This window comes from Somniosus microcephalus, chromosome 25, assembly GCF_052327205.1.
Source record: "Somniosus microcephalus isolate GS21.2 chromosome 25, FLI_Smic_1.0, whole genome shotgun sequence".
Classification (NCBI taxonomy): Eukaryota; Metazoa; Chordata; class Chondrichthyes; order Squaliformes; family Somniosidae; genus Somniosus; species Somniosus microcephalus.
Window position 1 is genome coordinate 32,774,260 of NC_141011.1, and position 12,036 is coordinate 32,786,295.

The 12,036-nt window shown below is 45.1% G+C and overlaps 1 protein-coding gene across 3 annotated transcripts in view; it reads right to left on the reverse strand.

Moving 5' to 3' along the window:
- Positions 1 to 10,108, reverse strand: part of ubr4 (ubiquitin protein ligase E3 component n-recognin 4) — a 195,760-nt gene extending 185,652 nt beyond the window's left edge. For all 3 annotated transcript variants that reach the window (XM_085967122.1, XM_085967121.1, XM_085967120.1), the window contains exons 1-3: positions 9,960 to 10,108; positions 1,874 to 1,971; positions 1,222 to 1,325 (exon numbers count right to left, since the gene is read on the reverse strand). In XM_085967122.1, the coding sequence (XP_085823248.1) occupies positions 1,222 to 1,325; positions 1,874 to 1,971; positions 9,960 to 10,093 (336 nt within the window). In that variant the 5' untranslated portion in view covers positions 10,094 to 10,108. The remainder of the gene's footprint in view (positions 1 to 1,221; positions 1,326 to 1,873; positions 1,972 to 9,959) is intronic.
- Positions 10,109 to 12,036: the final 1,928 nt, after the last annotated feature.

The following is a 12,036-nucleotide window of genomic DNA, read 5'->3' on the forward strand; positions in this document are numbered from 1 at the left end:
GTGACGATAACAGAACAAAGTTAAAAAGGAGAAAATGTTATACATTTACAGTCAAAATGCTTCAACATAACAAACAACATAGGACAAATCTTTGTATTCAGACAAAGCCTCAGGTTCCTGTTGAAATTTTTTCTTTTGATACTTTTCAACTTTCCTTTCCTAAACCACCGATTTCTGCTGGGATGCTCAGACACTGGTACCATCTTTCATATGTTAGCTTAGACAGCGAGTATCAGCAGGCTCTTCGACCATAGGCAGCATCGACCAACCCAGTCTTGTCCTCGCTCAATTTCTGCACACATGAACATTCCAGCAGGGGTCAATGCTAGCCAGGAGCACCTAGGCCTGCTGCACTGCTCCATCTCTGATCAGCTAACCAAGACTGTTCTGGGACCTTCTTGCTTTATATTTCAGTTACTCACTGCCTTTATCAACAAACCATCAGGAAGCTATGTTGAAATTTACTGATGGTGCAAAATATGTGCTCAAATTATATATATATACACATATACATACACCTAGCAAAACATCCCAATCTGCTTCACAGTGTGGTTCAGGCCTGAGCAGGAAAGAGAATTAGAGGAGGCGGCTGAAAGCACTGTCAAACAGGTAGGTTTTAAGGAGGCTTCTGAAGGCAGAGAGCAAGGGAAGGAATTTCAATGAGGCAGCTAAACATAGAAGCATTCGGAACATGAACAGGCCATTCAGTATCTCGGCCTGTTCTGCCATTCAATTAGATCATGGCTGATCTGTACCTCAATTCCACTTTCCTGCCTTTGCTTAATTTCCCTTGATACCCTTACTTAACACAAAGCTATCTACAGTATCTCAATCTTGAGAGAAACTGAATCTACTGTGTTGGATAATGGATGCTTACTACAGAAGACTGTTAATACAGGTTGAGCGTCCTGAATCCGGCAACCTCGGGACTGAGGCCGAGCCGGTTTTCGTGTTTTTCCGGACTTCGGAACGTGTTTCTGATGTCCGAAGTCTGGAAATATCGCAACCTGGGCTCGGGCATTTCCGGACTTCGGACATCAGAAACACGTTCCGAGTCCGGAAATGCCTGGGCCCAGCTGGCGGCGGAAACAGGGTGTCCGGATTCCGGAACATTTTACGGATTCCGGACGACCCTGCCACCAATCGTCCCGGAGTCCGGAACTCCGGATTCTGGGCGCTCAACCTGTAACTGTAACCAGCCCAAGGTTTTAAATATATTACCTGTGAAACAGCACATGCTTCATCTGGATTCTCAAGACGCATCAACGAGAATTCAATCAGGACTTTACATGCAGCTGCAACGGACAGCAACTGGTTCCTAGGAACTAGAAATGTTGGAAAAGTAAACATCAGCTACAGTAAGGGTTTCAGTTTCCAAAATATTAACTATATTAAAAATTAAAAACTAAACAAATGTAACTGGACTGCATTAAACTGGAAACATCCAGAAACTCTTCTTGACACGTGAAATGTTTGAATGGGACTAATTGGTAGCTCTTTCAAAGAGCCGGCACAGGCACAATGGGCCGAACCCCCTTTTTCTAATGCTGCATCATTCTATGATTCTATAAAAGTCCATGAGACACAGTAATACATCCAAAAACATTTGGGTTATTCAAAATATAACTAGATGCCGCAATAGAGGTGTGAATGTGCTAAAGGGACGAGCTCAGACTGGCCAAATGCCCCGGCTTTTGTTGTACTCTTATCAGGACACTTCCTTATGCCCAGGTCACAGTGCCCAAGACCGTCCAACTCTCAGCTCAAATTAAAAGGATTCAATTCTCCTTACACTGGCAATCATTACAATTCTTTGTGAAATGGGTTAAGATGGCATCAACCGATAAAAAAAGGTTCGATCAGAAATACTCACTCTGTGCACAGACTGTTGAGATGTAATGTGCAGACAGAGCCACGAACGAGGAGTAGAAGGGTTCATATTGTTTGTCATGATGGAGAATCTGCTTCTCACTGAAATACAAAATTAAGTCAGTAGCTTTAAATTAACACAGGTACACCCTAACCAAATCTAGAAAGAATGGGGGACCACCTCAGTACTAACATTTCAAATATTCACTATCCTTTCAAACTATCATCCACCACAAAATAACACCGAGCTGCACCCCAAAAATCGTCACCCCAGTTGAAACAAAAAATTAAAAATGAGCCAGATACAGAGCGAAAAGGTAATTAGGAACTCTGTGTATGCATTGCCTTCAAGCAGCTCTGTAGCTTTTTTTGTTTGGGCTCAGGAAGTGGGTGACGCTGACGAAGCTGCATTTATTGCTCATCCCAGATTGCCCCGAGGTGTTGATGGGCTGCTTTCTTGAACCGCTGCAGTCTGTGATGTGATGGTCCTCCCACAATGGTGTTTGGGAAGGAAATCCTGGATTCTGACCCAGCAACGATGAAGGAATGACGACATATTTCCAAGCTGAGATGGTCTGTGACTTGGAAGCGAGCTTGGGAGGAAACAGTTTTGCCATAACATTGCTGCTCTTGCCCCTCTCGGTGGTAGAGGCTGCAGGAGATGGAGGTGTTGTCCTGGTAACTTTGATGATTGCTGTAGTTGAATGATGTAGATTTTGGATCGTGCAGCCACAATGGGTGGATATTGAATCCAGTGGCAGGGGCACCAAATCACACAAACTGCTCTGTCTAGATGGTGTCGAGCTTCTCGAGTGTTGCTGAAACTGTATCCATCCAAACAAGCATCGAGTATTCCTTCACACCCCTGACTGAATCTTGCTGATGGTAGAGAGCCTTTGCGGGTTCAGGAGATGAGCTACTCGCCACAGAGTACCAGCCTTTGTCCTGTTCTTGTAGCCGCATTGTTGATAATGGATGGTCCAGTTACCGGTTTTGGTCAATGGTGAACCCTAAGATATTGATGGTGGAAGACTATCAACATCCTGGGGGTTGCCATTGATCAGAAACTGAACTGGACCAGCCACATAAATACTGTGGCTACAAGAGCAGGCCAGAGGCTGGGAATTCTGCGGCGAGTGTCTCACCTCCTGACTCCTCAAAGCCTTTCCACCATCTGCAAGGCACAAGTCAGGAGTGTGATGGAATACTCTCCACTTACCTGGATGAGTGCAGCTCCAACAACACTCAAGAAACTCGACACCATTCAGGATAAAGCAGCCCGCTTGATTGGCACTCCCTCCACCACCGGCGCACTGTGGCTGCAGTGTGTACCATCTACAAGATGCACTGCAGCAACTCGCCAAAGCTCCTTCAACAGCACCTTCCAAACCCGCGACCTCTACCACTTAGAAGGACAAGGGCAGCAGACGCATGGGATCACCACCACCTACAAGTTCCCCTCCAAGCCACACACCATCCTGACTTGGACCTGTATCGCCGTTCCTTCACTGTCGCTGGGCCAAAATCCTGGAACTCCCTTCCTAACAGCATTGTGGGTGTACCTACACCATATGGACTGCAGCGGTTCAAGGCGGCGGCTCACCACCATCTTCTCAAGGACAATTAGGGATGGGCACTAAATGCAGGCCTAGCCAGCGAGGCCCACATCCCATCAATGAATTAAAAAAAACATGGACTGCTCCATTAGCTAGAGAGTTGTGAATGGAGATGAACACTGTGGAATTGTCGGCAAAAAGCCCCACTCCTGACCTTATGGAAGGAAGGTCATTGATGAAGCAGCTGAAGATGGTTGGGCGGAGGAAGCTTCTCTAAAGAACTCCTGCAGTGATGTCCTAGGCTGTGATGAATGGCCTCCAACAACCACATTCCTTTGCGTCAGGTATAACTCCAGCCACTGGAGGGTCTCCCCTTTGACCCCCATTGAGCAGTTTTGCTAGGGCTCCTTAGCGCTATACTTGGTCAAATGCGCCTTGATGTCAAGAACAGCTACTCCCACTTCTCTGGCATTCAGCTCTTGCATCCACGTCTGGATCAAGGTTGTGACGAAGTCTGGAGCTGAGTGAATCTGGCAGAACCCAAACTGACCATCAGTGAGCATGTTATTGCTGAGCAGATATCGCTTGGTGGCACTGTTGATGACTCTTTCCATCACTTTACTGATGTTCAGTAGAAGGCTCATAGGGTAGTAATTAGAAACACAGAAGATAGAAGCAGGAGTAGGCCATTCGGCCCCTCGAGCCTGCTCCGCCATTTAATGAGATCATGGCTGATCATCCAAATTCAGTACCCTGTCCCTGCCTTCTCCCCATATCCCTTTAGCCTTAAGAAATATATCTAACTCCTTCTTGAATATATTTAATGAATTAGTCTCGGACTTCCAACTCCAGCCTCATCTGATGTTAGAATGGGGAAAAAAACTTTCATATAAACAATGTGACAGGTTGACTGTTTTTCCTCATTAACCAGTTCAAGACAAATTCCACTGGAAACTATTTGTTGTCACAGTTAAATTAAGTATTCACATGCAAACCAGCTCAGCAAGTTCAACACAACTACACCCTGTTTAAGAGGGGAGAGGCCTTACTTCAGAGTTTGAGCAATCTCAGGCTTGTTTCACTGGGCCCTGTAGCTGTTGCTTTTTAACAAACCAAGTTCAATGTTATCCAATACATTAGCCACTAGCCAGATGTGGCTAATTACATTTCTGATTTGTAAAGAGCAATAGACACAGTCATTGGGCATGTGATCTCAAAATTCACATTCGCACAGCGTATGCATGTGAACTTTAACCTCGTCAGCCAGTGGCTCAGTGGGCAGCACTCTCCCCTCCAAGTCAGAAGGTTGTGGGTTCAAGTCCCACTCCAGAGACTTGAGCACAAAAATCTCAGCTGACACTCCAGTGCAGTGCTGAGGGAGTGCTGCACTGTCGGAGGTGCCCTCTTTTGGATGAGATGTTAAACCGAGGCCCTGTCTGTTCTCTCAGGTGGATGTAAAAGATCCCACGGCACTATTTCGAAGAAGAGGAGAGTTTTCCCTGGTGTCTTGGCCAATATTTATCCCTCAATCAACATCACTGAAAGCAGATTATCTGATCATTATCGCATTGCTGTTTGTGGGAGCTTGCTGTGCGTGAATTGGCTGCCACGTTTCCTACATTACAACAGTGACTACACTTCAAAAGTATTTCATTGGCTGTAAAGCACTTTGGGATGCCCTGAAGTCGTGAAAGGCGCTACATAAATGCATGGTCTGTCTTTCCTTTTGTGCATTTGTTGTAAAATGTTGGTGTTTTTTGATCGTTGAGAGTGCTTTACTTCCTTGGTTACTGAATGGTGGTCGATGCATGTTAAGAAAATATACAACTGTGAAGTATATTTACCTGTACTGTGTTGTGTATGTAAAGCGTTTTCTACTAAAATGAGTGCATGTTGCTAACATGAAAGCGTAGTAGGCCATTCAGCCTCTCGAGCCTGTTCCGTCATTCAATTAAGTCATGACTGATCTGTACCTCAACTTCATTTACCTGCCTTTGCTCCATATTTCGATTCCTTTACCCAACAAAAATTTAGCAATCTCGGTCTTGAAAATTTCAATTGACTCCCAGCCTAACGGCTAAAATGGTGCTACTGCAGCCACACACGTGTCTAGTCAGCAATTTTGATTGGACAACACTGACCTCGCTCATCTGCATTTTGCAGGTGATACTCACATTTGCCTAAAAACAGTTTCAAACCATGCAGGTGACAGTTTGCTTGTATTTGTTCAGAAATGAAGGTCAGCATTTAAAATGCTCCAAGTCAGTTACCAGCTCCTCGGCCAGCAAGGCTGAGTAGAGCAGAGGCACTGTCCAGCTCCTGCTTGTGCCAAACATTACAGTTTGAACTTTCTCCTTTGAACCCAGGGCATCCTCTTAGCCTCCAGCCACCATTGGTCTTGTTCCCTGTGACACACTTCGGGAGTGCAAATCATCACAGCAGCCTTTGCCATACTTGGTCAGCTACTGGACACAATACTCCGCAATGAGTCAGCCAAGCCTCAAGAGTCCTGGAATGCAGTGTTTGTTAGGGTACCTCTAAGGGCTGAGACAGAAGGTCATGGATCATACTGATAAGAAATAACTTGCATTTATACAGCACCTTTCAGGACCTCAGGACGTTCCAACGTGTTTTATAGCCAATTAAGTACTTTTGAAGTGTAGTCACTGTTGTAATGTAGGAAACGTGGTAGTTCATTTGCTCACAGCAAGGTCCCATAAACAACAAGATATGTGGCCAGAAAATTTGTTTATGTTGGTTGAGGAATAAATATTGTCCCCTGCTCCTCCTCGAAAAGTGCCGTGGGATCTTTTACGTCCACCTGAGAGGGCAGATGGGGCCTCAGTTTAACGTCTCATCCAAAAGACGACACCTTCGACAATGCAGCATCACTCAGTACTGCACTGGAGTGTCAGTCTAGATTTTGTGCTCAAGTCTCTGGACTCACAACCTTCTGACCTAGAGGCATGAGTGCTACCCACTGAGCCAATCTATTTGAAGAATAGTTTAAAGAAAGTTGATGCCAGATTTCTACATAAGCATCGCTGATGTGGCCTTCTTTAAAATGTTTTTACGTTGAGAATTTATGGAGCGGGTACAGTTGGCCCCTAAAGCAGCCACTGTACCCCAGTCGACCTGCAGGTCAGCGAGGATGATGAACCCCCTTACTCCACGTCTCACTGCACCACACTGCCTATCAAAGCATCGTGCTCCAACCAGCTGTAAAATTCTGCCTGAGGGAGGCAGCAGGAACTCTGCTCATTATATTTTTTAGTTACACCTTATTTGGCAGGGTACACAATACCAACAATCTTGTGAACAACAATTGCAAATGAAGTGGTACAACTTCCCACCTCACCGAACCCACCAAAGTGGTTCCAGTAGAAGACTGCAGAACAAAATATTTTCCAACTGATTAAGCCCACTCTATCATCAGCTCACTACAGATAGCTGTGCAGAGAAACCTCACCATCTCACCAAGACTTTTTAATACGTCCACTACCGGTAGGCTGTGATAAAACTGCAAGTCACCAAGGTGAACTCCTATTACACTGCATATAAGCAGACCCAGGGACTATGAAAAGCACAGTCATTCCCATCCAGCTTTATGCTATTTATATCCCTTATTTTTCGGTCAGGATTATGTAATCACAGTTGTCACCAGCAGGTCACATGTTTAAGCTGTCACCATTTGCCAGGAATTGGGCCCACAGCTAGAGTTCTCAGGTCTATTTTGCTAATGAAAATTCTCTAAAAACTTTAAACTGCAGGACAGTTTCAAGTCACCTTTTATCCATTTATATAGGAAAATATCCTCCAAAAACAATAGCCATTCTTTAAAAACATAAATTTTTGAGCACACTGGAACACGGAAATCTCCAGCTTACATAAGAATTAGGAGCAGGAGTAGGCCATTCAGCCCTTCGAGCCTGCTTCACCATTCAATAAGATCATAGCTGATCATCTACCTCTTTGTAACATTTCCTACATTACAACAGAGACTTCATTGTAAGTACTTCAAAAGTACTTAATTGGCTGTAAAGCGCTTTGAGACATCCGGTGGTTGTGAAAGGTGCTATATAAATGCAAGTCTTTCTTTTCTTTTTTCAACTCCACCTTTCCACACTATCCTCATATCCCTTGATTCTCTTAGTATCCAAAAATCTATCGATCTCTCTGTCTTGAATATACTCAACGACTGAGCCTCCACAGCCCTCTGGGGTAGAGAATTCCAAAGATTCACCACCCTCTGAGTGAAGAAATTTCTCCTCATCTCAGTCCTAAATGACCAACCCCTTATTCTGAGACTGTGACCCCTGGTTCTAGACTTCCCAGCCAGAGGAAACATCTCTCAGCATCTACCCTGTCAAACCCTTTAAGAATTTTATATGTTTCAATGAAATCACCTCTCATTCTTCTAAACTCTAGGGAATATAGGCCTAGTCTACTCAATCTCTCCTCATAGGACAGCATGATCTGCTGGGTTCGGGCGTGTCAGAATCAGATCGTGGGCTAATCTAAAGTTACAGACCTGTTGTTTTGAATGGTGCCATCAGTGATATCATGCAGCAGCCCAGTGTGGAGGAAGCCCCACTGCTCACTACTCCTGCAGCTCAGAAACCTGATGCTTTAAAAACTGTAAATGGATATTTTGTGATGGGGCTGCTCCAAATAATGAGAGAATCTACATAAGATGGGATAATTGAAATAGGGAGGTACAATGAAAATAGGATCATACTTTGAATGAGATAGGGGGTTCATTGAATAAAATGGGAGCAACATTTAACGGCCTTGCCCTTCAGCTCTGTAACCTATGGGATTTCAAGAGATTAGCAAAAATGAAAGCTCAAGGACTTGGAGGTACCCTTTTGACGTGGGTTGGTAATTGGTTGGGAGGTAGGAGACAGAGAGTGGGGAATAAAGTGAAGGTATTGATTGGCAGGATGTGACCTAGTGGTGTTCCGCAGGGATCTGTACTGGGGCCTCAGCTTTATCATGTACTGTATAGCAATGACTCTGATGAAGGAATAAAAAAGAGTTGTACATCCAAGTTTGCAAATGACTAAGTTAGGAGACACTAAGTTGTGTAGATGGAAGCAGAAAGTTACAAAGGGATGTGACAGACGAAGTGAGCGGACAAAACTATGGTAATAGCGTTCAATGTGGGCAAGTGTGAGGTCATCCACTTTGCACCCAAGAAAGACAAATCGGAGTATTTTCTTAATGGAGGGGGGCTCGGAACTGTGGAGGAGCAATGGGATTTAGGTGTCCAGGCTAGCTGGACTAAAAGCTAATGCACAGGTGCAAAAAGTAATCAGACAAATGAAATGTTAGCCTTTATCTTAAGGGGGCTGGAATACAAAAGGAGAGAAAGTTATAGACTCCATCTGGAGTACTGCATTCAGTTTTGGGCCCCAAACCTCAGGAAAGATATATTGGTCTTGGAAGGGGAACAGTGTAGATTTGCCATGGGAATGATAGCACAGTGGTTAAATTACTGGACTAGTAATCCAGAAGCCTGGACTAATCCTGAGACAGGAGTTTAAATCTCACGATGGCAGCTAGGGAATTTAAATTACATTAAGTTAATTAAATAGATCTGGAATTTTTTAAAAAAGCTTAATATCAGTAATGGTGACCAGGAAACTACTGGATTGTCATGAAAATCCAACTGGTTCATTAATGTTCTTTGGGGAAGGAAATCTGCCATTCTTACCCGGTCTGGCCTATATGTGACTCCAGACCCACAGCAATGTGGTTGACTCTTAACTGCCCTCTGAAATGGCTTAGCAAGCCACTCAGTTGTCAAGAAGGCAGTACACCACCACCTTCTCAAAGGCAATTAGGGATGGCCAATAAATGCTGGCTTTTACAGCAACCCTCACATCCAGTGAATGAATAATTTTTTTAAAACAGGGCTTAAAGGTTTAAATTATGAGGACAAGTTACATAAACTTGGCTTGTATTCCCTTCAGTTGAGAAGATTGATGGGTGATCTAATCAATCAAGGTGTTGACAATCTTAAGAGGGATTTGATAGGCTAGATACAATCTAACTGACTGCGGAACAGGCTAGTGGGGCTGAATGGCCGACTCCTGTTCCTCCTTAAAGCCCACCTCCTTAATTGAAGGTTTGGTTACCCCCATAATATCTCTGCCATTGGATCCTTGTCCAATTTTCTGTATCCGTGAAGCGCCTTCAGACATTTTTCTACATCAAAGACGCTACAGAAATGCAAGTTGTTGTTATACATTGACTAAAGCGGGAGGGGGTGCGGAGTATATCGGACCGCGGCCCCTCCCCTTCTTGTTTGCTTCACATTCTAGAAAGTTCCCGGCTGTTCGCCCAGGCCGGAGGCTCAGCGCCCGTTTCCTGTCTCTCGCCCCCGGTATCACGCTGGAATCAGGGGCCGAATCTGCAGCCAGTGACTCCAGGCCCGGACGCAGAGGCGATACGAGGCGCCAGGGCCCATTGCTCGGGCTCGGCCGGTTCCCTCTCCCGGGCCGGCCAGCGGTGTGCGGCCTCCCGCCGTACCTGTTAATGATGGAGCTGAAGAGCTGAGAGATGTCCCGCGGCTCGAAGGTGGAGTAGGAGGCAGCAAGGAGCGGGCGGACGGCAGCAGTCCAGTCGGGCTCAGGCTCCGGGGCCGAGGCCGAGTTCAGCGCCATCTTCCGCGGGCCGGCTGGTGCAGCACACTAAACACTCCGGGCGGCCCCCGCGAGCAAGCGCGTTACAGGCTGGTGCTCCCTGCAAAGCGGTCCGGGCTGCCAGCCCGCACAGTTAATCATTGGATAATGCAGTGGGCGCGGCCGGAGCAGGCTCTGCCCGGGCTCTTTAGGGTGGAGGTTTTCCATCCACTCTCGACTACGAAGGAGGATTACCTCCACACCATAACCCCCTGACGAGCAACAGGAGGACGACATTTAGCCCCTCCACCCCATTCAGTTACATCATGGCTGATCTGTATCTTAACTCCATTTACCCACCTTAGATTTTTGTTGGGTTAAGGAACTATCAATCTCAGTTTTGAAATTTTCAATTGAACCCTAGCCTCAACAGCTTCAGATTTCTACTACCCTTTGTGTGAAGATGTGCTTCCTGACATCACCTCTGAATGGCCTAGCTCTAATGTTAAGGTTATGCCCTCTTGTTCTGGACTCTCCCAGCACTGGAACTAATTTCCCTCTTATCAAATCCTTTAATCATCTTAACCACCTCAATTACATCACCTCTTAATCCTCTATGCTCATGGGAATGTAAGCCTAGTCTATGCAACTTGTCCTCATAATTTAACCCTTTTAGCCCCTCCCCCTATTGTTCTGGTGAATCTGCTGCATCCCCTCCAAGGCCAATATATCCTTTGAGGTGCAGTGCCCAGAACCGAATGGGGTCTAAACAAAGCTTTATACAACTGTAACATAACTGCCAGCCCTCTTGCGATAAAGTCCAACATTCCATTAGCCTTTTAAATTATATTTTGTGCCTTTCCATTAGCATTTAGTGATTTCTGTACCTGGACCCCTAAATCTCTGCTCCTCTACAGTTCCTAAGTGGATGACCTCCCACCTCCCCATATTGCCCACTCACTTAATCAAGTGCATCCCACTCACCTCCATCACCCCCTCCCCCCCAGAAAGCTCCAGTTAGCAGCACCAGCACTAAAGCAACATTATAAAACCAGTTGGTATCAGTACTTCCTACTTCATGGCCTCTGCCCCCTGTCCAGTCCACAACTGTCACATTTCATTTTTAATCTACCTCGAGATGCTCAATAAAATTAAACAGTCTTCAATGGGAATGATACACAACAGGAGATCAAGAGGGATGGAAAAGAAAACCAGCAATGTAAACAAATACTGCTCAAAATGTTCTAAATGGAAACATTAGATTATCAATTATGTCGAACATACACAGATTTGGCCCAACTGGTCTATGCCCGTGTTTATCCTCCACACCAGCCCCTTCCTGCTAATTACCTCTTCCTACTGGGCTTCCGTATCCCTCTATACACTTCTCCCTTATGTATGTATTAGCTGTTAAGATTCAGTTTAAATGATTTAATGTATGTCTGGTTGGATTTTGAAGTTAAATACTGATGGCTTAGAACTTTTAGTTGTGTCAGAAGAGTGTTCTTGAGACAAGAGAAGCAGCTTATACTCAAAATACTTAAGTGAAATTTCAACAGTTTTGTGTTCACTCCCTCAAATAGAAAAAGGGATAGACGGAATAGAAATCCATTGAAGTCCACACCCTTTATCTGAAGAAAGATTCCCAAATATTAAATTAGATCTTTAATGAATATACTCACCTTTACATTATTTAGGTGTCAGTCTTGGCACAGTGGTAACGCTCTCACCGAGTTAGAGGATTGTGGATTCGAGCCCCATACCAAGACTCGAGCACATAATCTCGGCTGACATTTCAGTGCAGTACTGGGGGAGTGCTGCACTGTCAGAGGTGCCCCGTCTGTCCGCTCAGGTGGATACAAATGATCCCACGGCATTATTGGAAGAGCAGAGTTCTCTACAGGTGTCCTGGCCAACATTTTTCTCAACCGACATCACTAAAAAATGGTTATTTATCTCACTGCTGTTGGTGGGACCTTGCTGTT